An 18,790-nucleotide genomic window follows, 5' to 3' on the forward strand; every position below is an offset into this window, starting at 1 on the left:
AGACTAAGATACTGTAGATAGTATACAATACAGTATATACATATGAGATGAGTAATGCATAGACTAAGATACTGTAGATAGTATACAATACAGTATATACAGTGCCTTGCAAAAGTATTCGGCCCCCTTGAGGTTAAATAAAGGTGAAATAAAAAATATAAACAAATCTCCCGTCCTGCACACACACACACACACACACACACACACACACACACACACACACACACACACACACACACACACACACACACACACACACACACACACACACACACACACACACACACACACACACACACACACACACACACACACACACACACACGTGTTCACATTTCTTGTCTGTTGCATGCATCGCAGTCATAGGTGTCTTCGTTACCAATAATAACTTTGGAAATGTGTTTCTATCAAAGTAAGTGCCTTATTACGTTATAATAGTTTCTGCATGTCGTGTTATGACGTTTCTACTGTAGCATAATATTTGTGTATATTCTTTATAACCGCGGACACGCAAGGTAACCCTACTCATTTCATAACCTTTATGGTGTTATACTCAATGCTTAGGTAGCTAGCTACATTCTTCTACATTCTTCTAAAACAATGCTAATTGCGTCAGAGAAGTATTAGCATGTGTTGTATTTTGAACCAACCCTGGCCCAAGTGGCGCAGCGGTCTAAGGCTCAGCATCTCAGTGCTAGAGGATGTCTGTAGAGGCGTCACTACAGACACCCAGGTTCAAATCCAGACTGCGTTTCTATCAAAGTAAGTGCCTTATTACATTATAAAACTCTGTATGTTGTTTTAAAATATTTCTACTGCAGCTCATTGTATGTACGAAGCATAATATATTTGTGTATATTCCTTATAACCGCAGACACGGGTGGTAACGTTACTCATTTCATAACCTTTATGGTGTTATATTCAATCGTGCGTATGTAGCTAGCTACATTCTTCTATTAGCTCTATAAAACTAATTGAGGGGTCACTACAGACATCCTGGTTCAAATCTAGGCTGTGTTTCTATCAAAGTAAGTGTCTTATTGCGTTAATAGTTTCTGTATATGATTTACATGTGAACTGTACATCAGAGAAGAAAATATCTTAAACCACTAGGTCGTTTTCTGAGCTCATTCAACAGAGCTGTTTATCATTACCACCTTATCCACTGCCTCCATCTTGAGGTTATAGTCAAGCACACAATCTGGTTTGATCTTTCTCTCTCCGGTCAGGTGGTCCACCTTCCCTCTGGCCGACATGGTTGCTGTATGGACAGTGGAGAGGAAATGGACGTCTCGTTTTTCATGCCACTTTACTGCCAGCTGTTGACATTTCTTATTTTGTATAACGGGTCATTTAGGATGGCAGTAGCATTGTTGATGAAATGCAGTCATCGCAGCAGAACTAGGAAGCGATCTTGGGAAAAGAGGGTGGCAAAGAAGGGAGTTGCAAACATAGGATCTGTGCTCCAGTATTATCTTAGGGAGTTCTTCTTTAGCATCTCTATGAGAAGGACTGTCACCAGGAAGGTATACATTTCACTAGTTGTGGTTGTCTCCCCTCACTCCTGGCTCTCTCTTCTCCTGTAGCCCCAAGGCATAGTAATTGGTCTCTTCTATGTCTCCCACCAGCTCCTCTGTCAGAAACAACTTGAAGCACTCCACCTCAGAGGGAAATGGCAAGTGGCGATGCACTCCAGACTGGGACTCATTAAAGCAAACAGCAGGGCCAGGAGGGGTGAAATGGCTGGCAGCCTTCCAGCTACCACAGAACTCCTGTACTTCATCCACTATCGGTCTGCCTCCATCATCACCAGCATCTTCAAAGGGACCTTTGGACAAGGAGTCCTCAGACTCAGGGTTCTCAATGGCTACAAGGTTGGGGGGCAGCTCCTCACTGTCACTGTCAGAATCTGATTCCTGACTTTCAGACTCATTGTCAGAATGTTTGAAAATCTCCAGAATTTCCGCATTTGTGAGTTGTCTCCTTTTGAAAGACATTGCTAATGCTACAGCTTAGCTCACTAGCTACAGACATAAACAACACTGAATGGCTCAGAGTGGGAGTGAGAGGTTACGGGATTAACTGACTGCACGCGCCATTTGAATCAATAAATCACTATCAGAAACTGTTTTGTGTGGTAATTATTGCTATATTTACTGTTTTATTCACATGTTTTCAAGTTCTGGTGATAAATCATAAATTCCGATTCTTTCATGTATTTTAATGGGCACATATGTGCGTAAAATACTTTTTTGAAGGTTGAACTGATTATCATGAGCTAAGCTAATTCCAGCTATGTCTGGAGCCATGTTTATTGACATACAATGCATTCTGGGTTTCACGTAATCATCTGTCAGACCAAAGATGTTATAACAAAATGAGGTGAGTAAGGGTTCACTCAGCAAAATTATTGATGATTATTAATTTAATTTGTGCCCTGGTCCCTGCTCTTTGTCACTTCCCACGAGCTGGGTTGTGACAAAACCTCACACTCATTCTTATGTTTAATAAATGTATTGTATAGTGTGTGTGTGACAGGCTTACAATGATGGCAAAAAACAACATTTGAGAGTGCGCTGACCCTGGTACTAGAAGGGATACACAGCTGGAGGTTGAATGTTTGAAGGGGTACGGGACTATACAAAGTTTGGGAACCACTGGTCTAGACCAATTTATCTAGCAAAGACATCTTAAATCAGTATTTTTGAATGATTGTTTTTGTCACGTGTAATATGCAGTATGTATTATATCACGGCACAATCATAATTTGAATTCATTTTTCAGGCTTGGGCTCATAAGCAGAAGCTCTAAAATGTGTATGGGTGTTTGAATTCAGCATCACCTTAGAGAGCACTGTCCATTTCATTGTGTTTGGCTTTGAAACAACATCCACAAAGACCCTAACCCTAACCCTAACCCTATGGGTGTTTGAATTCAGCATCACCTTAGAGAGCACTGTCCATTTCATTGTGTTTGGCTTTGAAACAACATCCACAAAGACCCTAACCCTAACCCTAACCCTAACCCTAACCCTAACCCTAACCCTAACCCTAACCCTAACCCTAACCCTAACCCTATGGGTGTTTGAATTCAGCATCACCTTAGAGAGCACTGTCCATTTCATTGTGTTTGGCTTTGAAACAACATCCACAAAGACCCTAACCCTAACCCTAACCCTAACCCTAACCCTAACCCTATGGGTGTTTGAATTCAGCATCACCTTAGAGAGCACTGTCCATTTCATTGTGTTTGGCTTTGAAACAACATCCACAAAGACCATGTTTAACACTCAGTTTCAACCTGTTCAATTTCTTTCTTGAAATTGTGAGGCGAGTTTAAAAAGCAAGATACTGTTTTGATGGGATTTTCCATTTAATTTGCATTGATGTCAGAGTGGTTAGAGGGACAATAGGGCCCTGAGTACCAGGCCATTAGGACCTGATAGAGGGACAATAGGGCCCTGAGTACCAGGTTATTAGGACCTGATAGAGGGACAATAGAGTCCTGAGTACCAGGTTATTAGGACCTGATGGAGGGACAAAAGGGCCCCGAGTACCAGGCCATTAGAACCTGATGGAGGGACAATAGAGCCCTGAGTACCAGGCCATTAGGACCTGATGGAGGGACAATAGGGCCCTGAGTGCCACACTATTAGGACCTGATGGAGGGACAATAGAGTCCTGAGTACCAGGCCATTAGGACCTGATAGAGGGACAATAGAGCCCTGAGTACCAGGCCATTAGGACCTGATGGAGGGAAAATAGTGCCCTGAGTACCAGGCCATTAGGACCTGATGGAGGGACAATAGAGTCCTGAGTACCAGGCCATTAGGACCTGATGGAGGGAAAATAGTGCCCTGAGTACCAGGCCATTAGGACCTGATGGAGGGACAATAGGGCCCTGAGTACCAGGCCATTAGGACCTGATGGAGGGACAATAGGGCCCTGAGTACCAGGTGATGGAAATGGGAGAGGGAGAATCTCCTTGGTGCTGGACATTCAGTGTAACCTGACTGGTATTATATGGAGACGGAGGAGGGGGAGTCTCCTTGGTGCTGGACGTTCAGTGTAACCTGACTGGTATTATATGGAGACGGAGGAGGGGGAGTCTCCTTGGTGCTGGACGTTCAGTGTAACCTGACTGGTATTATATGGAGACGGAGGAGGGGGAGTCTCCTTGGTGCTGGACATTCAGTGTAACCTGACTGGTATTATATGGAGACGGAGGAGGGGGAGTCTCCTTGGTGCTGGACATTCAGTGTAACCTGACTGGTATTATATGGAGACGGAGGAGGGGGAGTCTCCTTGGTGCTGGACATTCAGTGTAACCTGACTGGTATTATATGGAGACGGAGGAGGGGAGTCTCCTTGGTGCTGGACATTCAGTGTAACCTGACTGGTATTATATGGAGACGGAGGAGGGGAGTCTCCTTGGTGCTGGGCATTCAGTGTAACCTGACTGGTATTATATGGAGACGGAGGAGGGGAGTCTCCTTGGTGCTGGGCATTCAGTGTAACCTGACTGGTATTATATGGAGACGGAGGAGGGGGAGTCTCCTTGGTGCTGGGCATTCAGTGTAACCTGACTGGTATTATATGGAGACGGAGGAGGGGGAGTCTCCTTGGTGCTGGGCATTCAGTGTAACCTGACTGGTATTATATGGAGACGGAGGAGGGGGAGTCTCCTTGGTGCTGGGCATTCAGTGTAACCTGACTGGTATTATATGGAGACGGAGGAGGGGAGTCTCCTTGGTGCTGGACATTCAGTGTAACCTGACTGGTATTATATGGAGACGGAGGAGGGGGAGTCTCCTTGGTGCTGGACATTCAGTGTAACCTGACTGGTATTATATGGAGACGGAGGAGGGGGAGTCTCCTTGGTGCTGGGCATTCAGTGTAACCTGACTGGTATTATATGGAGACGGAGGAGGGGGAGTCTCCTTGGTGCTGGACATTCAGTGTAACCTGACTGGTATTATATGGAGACGGAGGAGGGGAGCCTCCTTGGTGCTGGGCATTCAGTGTAACCTGACTGGTATTATATGGAGACGGAGGAGGGGAGCCTCCTTGGTGCTGGGCATTCAGTGTAACCTGACTGGTATTATATGGAGACGGAGGAGGGGAGTCTCCTTGGTGCTGGGCATTCAGTGTAACCTGACTGGTATTATATGGAGACGGAGGAGGGGAGTCTCCTTGGTGCTGGGCATTCAGTGTAACCTGACTGGTATTATATGGAGACGGAGGAGGGGAGTCTCCTTGGTGCAGGGCATTCAGTGTAACCTGACTGGTATTATATGGAGACGGAGGAGGGGAGTCTCCTTGGTGCTGGGCATTCAGTGTAACCTGACTGGTATTATATGGAGACGGAGGAGGGGAGTCTCCTTGGTGCTGGGCATTCAGTGTAACCTGACTGGTATTATATGGAGACGGAGGAGGGGGAGTCTCCTTGGTGCTGGACATTCAGTGTAACCTGACTGGTATTATATGGAGACGGAGGAGGGGGAGTCTCCTTGGTGCTGGGCATTCAGTGTAACCTGACTGGTATTATATGGAGACGGAGGAGGGGGAGTCTCCTTGGTGCTGGGCATTCCTCTATAACAGGCGGAGACGACACGTAATCTCTGACATTCTGTAAGACGACACGTCCTCTCTGACATTATGTAAGACAGCATGTCCTTTCTAACAGGCTGAGACAACACGTCCTCCCTGACAGGCTGTGAGACAACACGTCCTCTCTGACAGGCTGTGAGACAACACATCCTCTCTAACAGGCTGTAAGACAACATCCTCTCTAACAGGCTATAAGACAACACATCCTCTCTAACAGGCTGTAAGAGAACACATCCTCTCTACCAGACTGAGACAACACATCCTCTCTACCAGACAGAGACAACACATCCTCTCTACCAGACAGACAACACATCCTCTCTACCAGACTGAGACAACACATCCTCTTTAACAGGCTGTAAGACAACACATCCTCTCTAACAGGCTGTGAGACAACACATCCTCTCTAACAGGCTGTAAGACAACACATCCTCTCTAACAGGCTGTAAGACAACACATCCTCTCTACCAGACAGACAACACATCCTCTCTACCAGACTGAGACAACACATCCTCTTTAACAGGCTGTAAGACAACACATCCTCTTTACCAGACAGACAACACATCCTCTCTAACAGGCTGTAAGACAACATCCTCTCTAACAGGCTGTAAGACAACACATCCTCTCTACCAGACAGACTACACATCCTCTCTAACAGGCTGTAAGACAACACATCCTCTAACAGGCTATTAGACAACACATCCTCTCTACCAGGCTATAAGACAACACATCCTCTCTACCAGACAGACAACACATCCTCTCTACCAGGGTGTAAGACAACATCCTCTCTAACAGGCTGTAAGGCAACACATCCTCTCTAACAGGCTGTAAGACAACACATCCTCTCTAACAGGCTGTAAGACAACACATCCTCTCTACCAGACAGACAACACATCCTCTCTAACAGGCTGTGAGACAACACATCCTCTCTACCAGACAGAGACAACACATCCTCTCTACAAGACTGAGACAACACATCCTCTTTAACAGGCTGTAAGACAACACATCCTCTATAACAGGCTGTGAGACAACACATCCTCTCTACCAGGCTGAGACAACACATCCTCTCTACCAGACAGAGACAACACATCCTCTGTACCAGACAGACAACACATCCTCTCTACCAGACTGAGACAACACATCCTCTTTAACAGGCTGTAAGACAACACATCCTCTCTAACAGGTTGTAAGACAACACATCCTCTCTAACAGGCTGTAAGACAACATCCTCTCTACCAGACTGAGACAACACATCCTCTCTACCAGACAGACAACACATCCTCTCTACCAGACAGACAACACATCCTCTCTAACAGGCTATAAGACAACACATCCTCTAACAGGCTATAAGACAACACATCCTCTCTACCAGACTGAGACAACACATCCTCTTTAACAGGCTGTAAGACAACACATCCTCTCTAACAGGTTGTAAGACAACACATCCTCTAACAGGCTGTAAGACAACATCCTCTCTACCAGACATACAACATCCTCTCTACCAGACAGACAACATCCTCTCTACCAGACAGACAACAACATCCTCTCTACCAGACAGACAACATCCTCTCTACCAGACAGACAACATCCTCTCTACCAGACAGACAACATCCTCTCTACCAGACAGACAACATCCTCTCTACCAGGCTGTAAGACAACATCCTCTCTAACAGGCTGTAAGACAACATCCTCTCTACCAGGCTGTGAGACAACACATCCTCTCTAACAGGCTGTAAGACAACATCCTCTCTACCAGGCTGTAAGACAACATCCTCTCTACCAGACAGACAACATCCTCTCTACCAGACAGACAACATCCTCTCTACCAGACAGACAACATCCTCTCTAACAGGCTGTAAGACAACATCCTCTCTACCAGGCTGTAAGACAACATCCTCTCTACCAGGCTGTGAGACAACACATCCTCTCTACCAGGCTGTAAGACAACATCCTCTCTAACAGGCTGTAAGACAACATCCTCTCTACCAGGCTGTGAGACAACACATCCTCTCTAACAGGCTGTAAGACAACATCCTCTCTACCAGGCTGTAAGACAACATCCTCTCTAACAGGCTGTAAGACAACATCCTCTCTAACAGGCTGTAAGACAACATCCTCTCTACCAGGCTGTAAGACAACATCCTCTCTAACAGGCTGTAAGACAACATCCTCTCTAACAGGCTGTAAGACAACATCCTCTCTACCAGGCTGTAAGACAACACATCCTCTCTAACAGGCTATAAGACAACATCCTCTAACAGGCTATAAGACAACACATCCTCTAACAGGCTATAAGACAACACATCCTCTAACAGGCTATAAGACAACACATCCTCTAACAGGCTATAAGACAACACATCCTCTCCAACAGGCTGTGTGTTTTCCCCAGCAGTCCCTTTTTATGACAGTCCTTAAAACCATTTAACCAACGCATTATATTGATACTACCCTCATGAAGTACGTTTTCTAAAATAGCAGGCCCAAAAAACATGAAATGTACCATTTTGTTTTGTAAATTTCTCTTCGGGAGTGGCTCCCCCAAATATCCCCATTTTGGGGAAAATGCTATTTGAGAGAAGTCACCAATTACCGTTCCAAAAATATTTGTCTTACAGGAATTATATATGGCGCCTTCAGAAAGGATAGTGGTTCTTCCTTTAAAAGTTGCATCATACAGACCTCTATGGCACGATGTCAGCCATTGTTACAATTAATGCTAGTTTGTGCTAGTTTGACCACCAGAGGGCATCTTTGAGAAGCATTTGATAGCCTTCAATACTGACTGCACTAGATAATTTAAAACCTTTTTTGTAAGAATATAGTATATGGGATTGATTTGAAGAAATGTAGCTTAACTAATGTGATTAATATTATGGTGTTCCTATTCCAAGAAAAACGAAAAACAAAACCCTCAGGGTTTCTGTTAGGATGGAACGGAAAAAATGGCGCTGTGCAACGTAATGGTCGGGAGGAGGCTATAGTACTAAGAGCATAACATTTCCACACCCTAATTGTAGTCTAACCAATACTCAAATGGAGATTCAGTGAAAATAAAAATCTCATTGATTCATCAAGACCAGTCCCCATGCTTGTCTCAGAGCAGTGCGAAATGGTGCTAAAATAGTTGTAGGCTAATGCTTCAAATCCTATGGCTTCTAACTTCAATATACTCTTTAAATAAATCAGACCTACATCACTTTTAACAGCACATTACTCACAAACTAGTGAGTCTCATGTCGCCTAGGGTAGACCTACAGTATATCAAAATATTTTTTTTTCAATGACGTGACTCTCTGCCAATAATGCAATTTAGAGGATTGGAGGATTCTAAATTAACATTTAAGGGGCCTTTTTTCATTTGGGCAAATCTGATCTGTGAGAATATCTAAGTGGGATTTTATATGGGGCAGCAGGTAGCGAATACCTGAGCTGACAAGGTAAAAATGTGTTGTTCTGCCACTGAACCAGGAAGTTAACCCACTGTTCCTAGGCCGTCAATGCAAATAAGAATTTGTTCTTAACTAACTTGCCTAGTTAAATAAATATATATATACACACACACGTGGCCAAAAGTTGAGAATGATACAAATATTAATTTTCACAAAGTCTGCTGCCTCAGTTTGTATGATGGCAATTTGAATATACTCCAGAATTTTATGTAGAGTGATCAGATGAATTGCAATTAATTGCAAAGTCCCTCTTTGCCATGCAAATGAACTGAATCCCCAAAATAATTTCCAGTGCATTTCAGCCCTGCCACAAAAGGAACAGCTGCCATCATGTCAGTGCTTGACAAGGACAGGGCTGGAGATCACTCTGTCATGCTGATTAAATTCAAATAACAGACTGGAAGCTTCAAAAGGAGGGTGGTGCTTGGAATCATTGTTCTTCCTCTGTCAACCATGGTTACCTGCAAGGAAACACGTGCAGTCATCATTGCTTTGCACAAAAAGGGCTTCACAGGCAAGGATATTGCTGCCAGTAAGATTGCACCTAAATCAACCATTTATCGGATCATCAAGAACTTCAAGGAGAGTGGTTCAATTGTTGTGAAGAAGGCTTCAGGGTGCCCAAGAAAGTCTAGCGAGCGCCAGGACCATCTCCTAAAGTTAATTCAGCTGCGGGATCGGTGCACCACCAGTACAGAGCTTGCTCAGGAATGGCAGCAGGCAGGTATGAGTGCACGCACAGTGAGGCAAAGATTTTGCAGGATGGCCTGGTGTCAAGAAGGGCAGCAAAGAAGCCTCTTCAGGAAAAACATCAGGGACAGAAGTTAATTAATTGACAGCATACCAGGGTGGAGGTCTTGAAAAAGAAGGGTCACACTGCCAATATTGACTCTTTGCATCAACTTCATGTAATTGTCAATAAAAGCCTTTGACACTTATGAAATGCTTGTAATTATACTTCAGTATTCCATAGTAACATCTGACAAAAATATCTAAAGACACTGAAGTAGCAGACTTTGTGAAAATGTATATTTATGTCATTCTCAAAACCTTTGGCTATGACTGTATATACAGTTGAAGTCAGACGTTTACATACACCTGAGCCAAATACATTTAAACTCTGTTTTTCACAATTCCTAATATATAATCCTAGTAAAAATCCTCTGTCTTACGTCAGATAGGATCACCACTTTATTTTAAGAACATGAAATATCAGAATAATAGTAGAGATAATTATTTATTTCAGCTTTAATTTCTTTCATTACATTCCCAGTGGGTCAGAAGTTTACATACACTCAGTTAGTAATTGGTAGCATTGCCTATAAATTGTTTAACTTGAGTCAAACGTTTTGGGTAGCCTTCCATAAGCTTCCCACAAAATTCAAAAATAAATATATCCAGGTGTTAGAATGGCCAAGTCAAAGTCCAGACCTGAATCCAATCGAGAATCTGTGGAAAGAACTGAAAACTGCTGTTCACAAATGCTCTCCATCCAACCTCACTGAGCTCGAGCTGTTTTGCAAAGGAGGAATGGGGAAAAGTTTCAGTCTCTCAATGTGCAAAACTGATAGAGACATACCCCAAGCGACTTACAGCTGTAATCGTAGCAAAAGGTGGCGCTACAAAGTATTATGGTTCCGGTTCCGGTTGGAACGAGTGGTCGCATCTGCACTTCGCTCCCGCGGGTTTTTCATTATATTTCATTATAGCACAACGGTTTGATTTGTCTAATCTTAGCAATTTCTTCTCAGCTAGCTACATAGCCGTCTTTGTATCAAAGATAATTGCGTAATTATCGTATTTCGCCGTCCTAACGTAGTCTTCACTAGCCAGCTAGCTAACGTCCACTGATTAGCTGCACTGGAGAAACTATTACACTCAACTGAACGACTTGATTAGTGTAGTGTTAGCTAGCTACATAGCTGTCTTTGCTGTCTTCGTATCATCGTATCCAAGATAATTGTGTTGTTTAGGTTTAGAGTGTGTAGTCTTAGAGTGATTATCTTAATTTACCGAGGTTAGCTAGCCAGCTATTTGTCGTCCTTAACGTAGGTGACTCTGCTAGCTAGCCAACGCTAGCCAACGTCTACCGAATAGACTCACAACCCGGTCGCATTCACAGGTAGTATCACATTTTTACTTCATTTCATTACAGTACAACGGTTTGATTTGTTTGATCGTAGCTAGCTACATAGCTAGCTACATAGCCGTCTTTGTATCAAAGATAATTGTGTAGTCTAGAGCGATTTTCTAGGTTCGCTAGCCAGCTATTGTCGTTCTTTTAACGCAACGTAACGTAAACAACACTGCTAGCTAGCCAGCTAGCCCCCGAATAGCAACACTGCAGAAACTATTACACTCAACGGAACGACTTGATTAGTGTAGTGTCAACAACGCACCCACTGCCAGCTAGCCTACTTCAGCAGTACTGTATCATTTTAATCATTTTAGTCAATAAGATTCTTGCTACGTAGCTTAACTTTCTGAACATTCGAGACGTGTAGTCCACTTGTCATTCCAATCTCCTTTGCATTAGCGTAGCCTCTTCTGTAGCCTGTCAACTATGTGTCTGTTTATCCCTGTTCTCTCCTCTCTGCACAGACCATACAAACGCTCCACACCGCGTGGCCGCGGCCACCCTACTCTGGTGGTCCCAGCGCGCACGACCCACGTGGAGTTCCAGGTCTCCGGTAGCCTCTGGAACTGCCAATCTGCGGTCAACAAGGCAGAGTTCATCTCAGCCTATGCCTCCCTCCAGTCCCTCGACTTCTTGGCACTGACGGAAACATGGATCACCACAGACAACACTGCTACTCCTACTGCTCTCTCTTCGTCCGCCCACGTGTTCTCGCACACCCCGAGAGCGTCTGGTCAGCGGGGTGGTGGCACCGGGATCCTCATCTCTCCCAAGTGGTCATTCTCTCTTTCTCCCCTTACCCATCTGTCTATCGCCTCCTTTGAATTCCATGCTGTCACAGTTACTAGCCCTTTCAAGCTTAACATCCTTATCATTTATCGCCCTCCAGGTTCCCTCGGAGAGTTCATCAATGAGCTTGATGCCTTGATAAGCTCCTTTCCTGAGGACGGCTCACCTCTCACAGTTCTGGGCGACTTTAACCTCCCCACGTCTACCTTTGACTCTTTCCTCTCTGCCTCCTTCTTTCCACTCCTCTCCTCTTTTGACCTCACCCTCTCACCTTCCCCCTACTCACAAGGCAGGCAATACGCTCGACCTCATCTTTACTAGATGCTGTTCTTCCACTAACCCCATTGCAACTCCCCTCCAAGTCTCCGACCACTGCCTTGTATCCTTTTCCCTCTCGCTCTCATCCAACACCTCCCACACTGCCCCTACTCGGATGGTATCGCGCCGTCCCAACCTTCGCTCTCTCTCCCCCGCTACTCTCTCCTCTTCCATCCTATCATCTCTTCCCTCCGCTCAAACCTTCTCCCACCTATCTCCTGATTCTGCCTCCTCAACCCTCCTGTCCTCCCTCTCTGCATCCCTTGACTCTCTATGTCCCCTATCCTCCAGGCCGGCTCGGTCCTCCCCTCCCGCTCCGTGGCTCGATGACTCATTGCGAGCTCACAGAACAGGGCTCCGGGCAGCCGAGCGGAAATGGAGGAAAACTCGCCTCCCTGCGGACCTGGCATCCTTTCACTCCCTCCTCTCTACATTTTCCTCCTCTGTCTCTGCTGCTAAAGCCACTTTCTACCACGCTAAATTCCAAGCATCTGCCTCTAACCCTAGGAAGCTCTTTGCCACCTTCTCCTCCCTCCTGAATCCTCCTCCCCCCCCTCCTCCCTCTCTGCAGATGACTTCGTCAACCATTTTGAAAAGAAGGTCGACGACATCCAATCCTCGTTTGCTAAGTCAAACGACACCGCTGGTTCTGCTCACACTGCCCTACCCTGTGCTCTGACCTCTTTCTCCCCTCTCTCTCCAGATGAAATCTCGCGTCTTGTGACGGCCGGCCGCCCAACAACCTGCCCGCTTGACCCTATCCCCTCCTCTCTTCTCCAGACCATTTCCGGAGACCTTCTCCCTTACCTCACCTCGCTCATCAACTCATCCCTGACCGCTGGCTACGTCCCTTCCGTCTTCAAGAGAGCGAGAGTTGCACCCCTTCTGAAAAAACCTACACTCGATCCCTCCGATGTCAACAATTACAGACCAGTATCCCTTCTTTCTTTTCTCTCCAAAACTCTTGAACGTGCCGTCCTTGGCCAGCTCTCCCGCTATCTCTCTCTGAATGACCTTCTTGATCCAAATCAGTCAGGTTTCAAGACTAGTCATTCAACTGAGACTGCTCTCCTCTGTATCACGGAGGCGCTCCGCACTGCTAAAGCTAACTCTCTCTCCTCTGCTCTCATCCTTCTAGATCTATCGGCTGCCTTCGATACTGTGAACCATCAGATCCTCCTCTCCACCCTCTCCGAGTTGGGCATCTCCGGCGCGGCCCACGCTTGGATTGCGTCCTACCTGACAGGTCGCTCCTACCAGGTGGCGTGGCGAGAATCTGTCTCCTCACCACGCGCTCTCACCACTGGTGTCCCCCAGGGCTCTGTTCTTGGCCCTCTCCTATTCTCGCTATACACCAAGTCACTTGGCTCTGTCATAACCTCACATGGTCTCTCTTATCATTGCTATGCAGACGACACACAATTAATCTTCTCCTTTCCCCTTCTGATGACCAGGTGGCGAATCGCATCTCTGCATGTCTGGCAGACATATCAGTGTGGATGACGGATCACCACCTCAAGCTGAACCTCGGCAAGACGGAGCTGCTCTTCCTCCCGGGGAAGGACTGCCCGTTCCATGATCTCGCCATCACGGTTGACAACTCCATTGTGTCCTCCTCCCAGAGCGCCAAGAACCTTGGCGTGATCCTGGACAACACCCTGTCGTTCTCAACCAACATCAAGGCGGTGGCCCGTTCCTGTAGGTTCATGCTCTACAACATCCGCAGAGTACGACCCTGCCTCACACAGGAAGCGGCGCAGGTCCTAATCCAGGCACTTGTCATCTCCCGTCTGGATTACTGCAACTCGCTGTTGGCTGGGCTCCCTGCCTGTGCCATTAAACCCCTTCAACTCATCCAGAACGCCGCAGCCCGTCTGGTGTTCAACCTTCCCAAGTTCTCTCACGTCACCCCGCTCCTCCGTTCTCTCCACTGGCTTCCAGTTGAAGCTCGCATCCGCTACAAGACCATGGTGCTTGCCTACGGAGCTGTGAGGGGAACGGCACCTCAGTACCTCCAGGCTCTGATCAGGCCCTACACCCAAACAAGGGCACTGCGTTCATCCACCTCTGGCCTGCTCGCCTCCCTACCACTGAGGAAGTACAGCTCCCGCTCAGCCCAGTCAAAACTGTTCGCTGCCCTGGCCCCCAATGGTGGAACAAACTCCCTCACGACGCCAGGACAGCGGAGTCAATCACCACCTTCCGGAGACACCTGAAACCCCACCTCTTTAAGGAATACCTAGGATAGGATAAGTAATCCCTCTCACCCCCCCCCTTAAGTTTTAGATGCACTATTGTAAAGTGACTGTTCCACTGGATGTCATAAGGTGAATGCACCAATTTGTAAGTCGCTCTGGATAAGAGCGTCTGCTAAATGACTTAAATGTAATGTAAATGTATTAATTTAAGGGGGCTGAATAATTTTGCACGCCCAATTTTTCAGTTTTTGATTTGTTAAAAAAGTTTGAAATATCCAATAAATGTCGTTCCACTTCATGATTGTGTCCCACTTGTTGTTGATTCTTCACAAAAAAATACAGTTTTATATCTTTATGTTTGAAGCCTAAAATGTGGCAAAAGGTCGCAAAGTTCAAGGGGGCCGAATACTTTCGCAAGGCACTGTATATGGGGCGGCAGTGTAGCCTAGTGGTTAGAGCGGTGGACTAGCAACCGGAAGGTTGCAAGTACCAATCCCCGACAAGGTACAAATCTGTCATTCTGCCCCTGAAAAGGCAGTTAACCCACTGTTCCTAGGCTGTCATTGAAAAACAGAATTTGTTCTTAACTGACTTGCCTAGTTAAATAAAGGTAAAATATCAACAATTTTTCTTTTTCATGAAGCCATCTATTTTGTAAAGTGCACCAGACCCTCCTGCAGCAAAGCACCACCACAACATGATGCTGCCACCCCATGCTTCATGGTTGGGATGGTATTCTTTGGCTTGCAAGCCTCCCCCTTTTTCCTCCAAACATAATGATGGTCATTATGACCAAACAGTTGTATTTTTGTTTCATCAGAACAGAGGACATTTCTCCAAAAAGTACAAAATTGGTCCCCATGTGCAGCTGTAAACCATAGTCTGGCTTTTTGATGGCGGTTTTGGAGCAGTGGCTTCTTCCTTGCTGAGCGGCCTTTCAGGTTATGTCGATATAGGACTCGTTTTACTGTGGATATAGATACTTTTGTACCCGTTTCCTCCAGCATCTTCACAAGGTCCTTTGCTGTTGTTCTGGGATTGATTTGTACTTTTCGCACCAAAGCACATTCAACTCTATGAGACAAAACGTGTCTCCTTCCTGAGCGGTATGACGGCTGCGTGGTCCCATAGTGTTTATACTTGCGTACTATTGTTAGTACAGATGAACGTGGTACCTTCAAGCATTTGGAAATTGCTCCCAAGGATGAACCAGACTTTGGCTGATAACTTTTGATTTATCCATGATGTCAAGCAAAAAGGCACTGAGTTTGAAGTTAGGCCTTGAAATGCATCCACAGGTACACCTCCAATTGACTCAAATTATGACAATTAGCCTATCAGAAGCTTCTAAAGCCATGACATCATTTTCTGGAATTTTCCAAGCTGTTTAAAGGCACTGTCAACTTAGTGTATGTCAACTTCTGACCCACTGGAATTGTTATACAGTGAATTATAAGTGAAATAATCTGTCTGTAAACAATTGTTGGAAAAATTACTTGTGTCAAGCATAAAGTAACCTGACTGGAACAAACTACATTTTGTTAACAAGAAATTTGTAGAGTGGTTGAAAAATGAGTTTTAATGACTACAACCTAAGTGTATGTAAACTTCCGACTTCAAATGTAATTCTAAATGTAATAATAATAATCGTTCTATTTTGGAGATGATTTCTTTTTCAAATAACCTTAAAGTGAGCAAGAAAAAGGCCATTCTTGAACATGGGGCGAGACACTGAGTCACTCAGCTTTATGTAGGTGGCGACGCTATATGACTGAGTCATTCAGCTTTATGTAGGTGACGCTATATGAATGAGTCATTCAGCTTTATGTAGGTGCTGAGGCTATATGACTGAGTCACTCAGCTTTATGTAGGTGCTGAGGCTATATGACTGAGTCATTCAGCTTTATGTAGGTGCTGAGGCTATATGACTGAGTCACTCAGCTTTATGTAGGTGCTAAGGCTATATGACTGAGTCACTCAGCTTTATGTAGGTGCTAAGGCTATATGACTGAGTCACTCAGCTTTATGTAGGTGCTGAGGCTATATACCTGCACCATGAACTTGATTATTTAGCAGACATCACTTGCTTACATTCAGTCAACACATATATCTTTAGAATATCATGGAATATAATTGAACATTTTCGTTTCTCTTAGAGTAAAAACCTTAGTGTAACAACAGTTTTAGTAAGTAATATTGAAAAGTATAAACAAAAAAATAAGTGTATTTTTCAGGGTGTGTGCATGCAGTACAGAGGAATAGCAATTCTTACACTATTGTTCTAAATTCAATCACCTTCTTCATCCTTATCAGTCAGATAATTGGAATTCAATTTTGAAGTCATGCACAATTATCAGTTTCTATTTGATTTATGTCGCCCATTCATTGTCAGTTAGAGACACATTAGCGCCTTGGGACCCAAAAGTATAATCAGTGCTCTAACTCCCCCTTGTGCTGGTCTGGAGCAGTGACTCAGTGATGCAAGGTACCATACTAAACCACGAATTACCTCCAAATCGCGCAGCATAATTGCAAAACATTTAGTGTAGCAACCACTGTATTCGTACCCCTTGACTTATTACACATTTTGTTGTGTTACAGCCCGAGTTAAAATTGATAGTATCACCTATCTACACACAATACCCCATAATGACATAGTGAAAATGTGTTTTTATAAAACTTGCACATTCATTGAAAAATAAATACTGAAATATCAAATTTACATAAGTATTCACACCCCTGAGTCAATACATGTTAGAATCACCTTTGGCAGCGATTACAGCTGTAAGTATGATTACAGCTGTGAGTCTTTCTGGGTAAGTCTCTAAGAGCTTTGCATACCTTAATTGTAGAATATTTGCACATGATTCTTTTAAAGATTCTTCAAGCTCTGTCAGGTTGGTTGTTGATCATTGCTAGACAGCCATTTTCAAGTCCTGCCTTAGATATTTTTTAACCCCACTGAGGAACATTCAATGTCATTGCGTTTTAGGTTGCGTTTTAGGTTATTGTCCTGCTGAAAGGTGTCCCAGTGTGTGTTGGAAAGCAGACTGAACCAGGTTTTCCTCTAGGATTTTTTTTGTCTGTGCTTAGCGCTAATCTGTTTCTTTTCATAGTAAAAAACCTCCCTAGTCCTTGCCGATGACAAGCATACCCACAGCATGATGCAGCCACCACCATGCTTGAAAATATGAAGTGTGGTACTCAGTGACATGTTGTATTGGATTTGCCCAAACATAACACTTTGTATTCAAGACATAAAGTTCATTTCTTTGCCAATTTTTGGGCAGTTGAACTTTAGTGCCTTGTTGCAAACAGGATGCATGTTTTGGAATATTTGTATTCTGTACATGCTTCCCTCTTTTCACTGTCATTTAGGTTAGCATTGTGGAGTAACTATAATGTTGTTGATCCATCCTCAGTTTCCTCCTATCACAGCTATTAAACTCTGTAACTGTTTTAAAGTCACCGTCGGCCTCATGGTGAAATCCCTGAGCAGTTTCCTTCCTCTCTGGCAACTGAGTTAGGAAGGATGCTTATATCTTTGTAGTGACTGGATGTATTGATACACCATCCACAGTGTAATGAATAACTTTACCATGATCAAAGGGATATTCAATGTCTGCTTTTTTGTTTACCCAGCTACCAATAAGAGCCTTTCTTTGCAAGGAATTGGAAAACCTCCCTGGTCTTTGTGGTTGAATCTGTGTTTGAAAGTCACTGCTCGACTGAGGGACCTTACAGGTAATGTATGAAGGCGCTACGGTAACCGGCAGCACATCACCGGAAACAAATTAAACATGTTGCTTGGCAAACACCATTTTGACAAATGAGGAATGAGGGTAAAATAATCTTTACCAGAACAGCCATGGCGTGCTTTCGTGTGTGTGTGATAGTTACCAGTACGACCACAGCGTCATGTAGTGGTCCATCAGTGTAGAGTGTCTCTTCGTCGTCTTCTATAATGTAATCCCACTCCACTCCCAGGTCTATGAAGCTCCGGGAGCGAGCCTCCTCTCCTCGGCCATTCAGGATGTAGCGGCCTGTCACCTGGTTCTTGATCGCTGGAATAAACAGATTGTTAGAAGACACAGGGAATTAGGGTTACACTGAGTGTACAAAACATTAGGAACACCTTCCTAATATTGAGTTGCACCCCCTTTTGCCGTCAGTTGCACCCCCTTTTGCCTCAATTCATCTGGGCATGGGACTCAACATGGGGTTGAAAGTGTTCCACAGGGATGCTGGCCCATGTTGACTCCAATGCTTCCCACTGTTGTGTCAAGTTGGCTG

General features: G+C 44.8%; 1 protein-coding gene across 1 annotated transcript in view; it reads right to left on the reverse strand.

Annotated features, from left to right (window-relative positions):
• The window catches only part of adamts3 (ADAM metallopeptidase with thrombospondin type 1 motif, 3), a 210,783-nt gene that overhangs the window by 29,492 nt on the left and 162,501 nt on the right, over positions 1–18,790 (reverse strand). Inside the window, exon 19 of the mRNA XM_046348366.1 lies at positions 18,398–18,561. Coding sequence (XP_046204322.1) covers positions 18,398–18,561 — 164 coding nt within the window. The remainder of the gene's footprint in view (positions 1–18,397; positions 18,562–18,790) is intronic.

This window comes from Oncorhynchus gorbuscha, linkage group LG05 (assembly GCF_021184085.1).
Source record: "Oncorhynchus gorbuscha isolate QuinsamMale2020 ecotype Even-year linkage group LG05, OgorEven_v1.0, whole genome shotgun sequence".
NCBI lineage: Eukaryota > Metazoa > Chordata > Actinopteri > Salmoniformes > Salmonidae > Oncorhynchus > Oncorhynchus gorbuscha.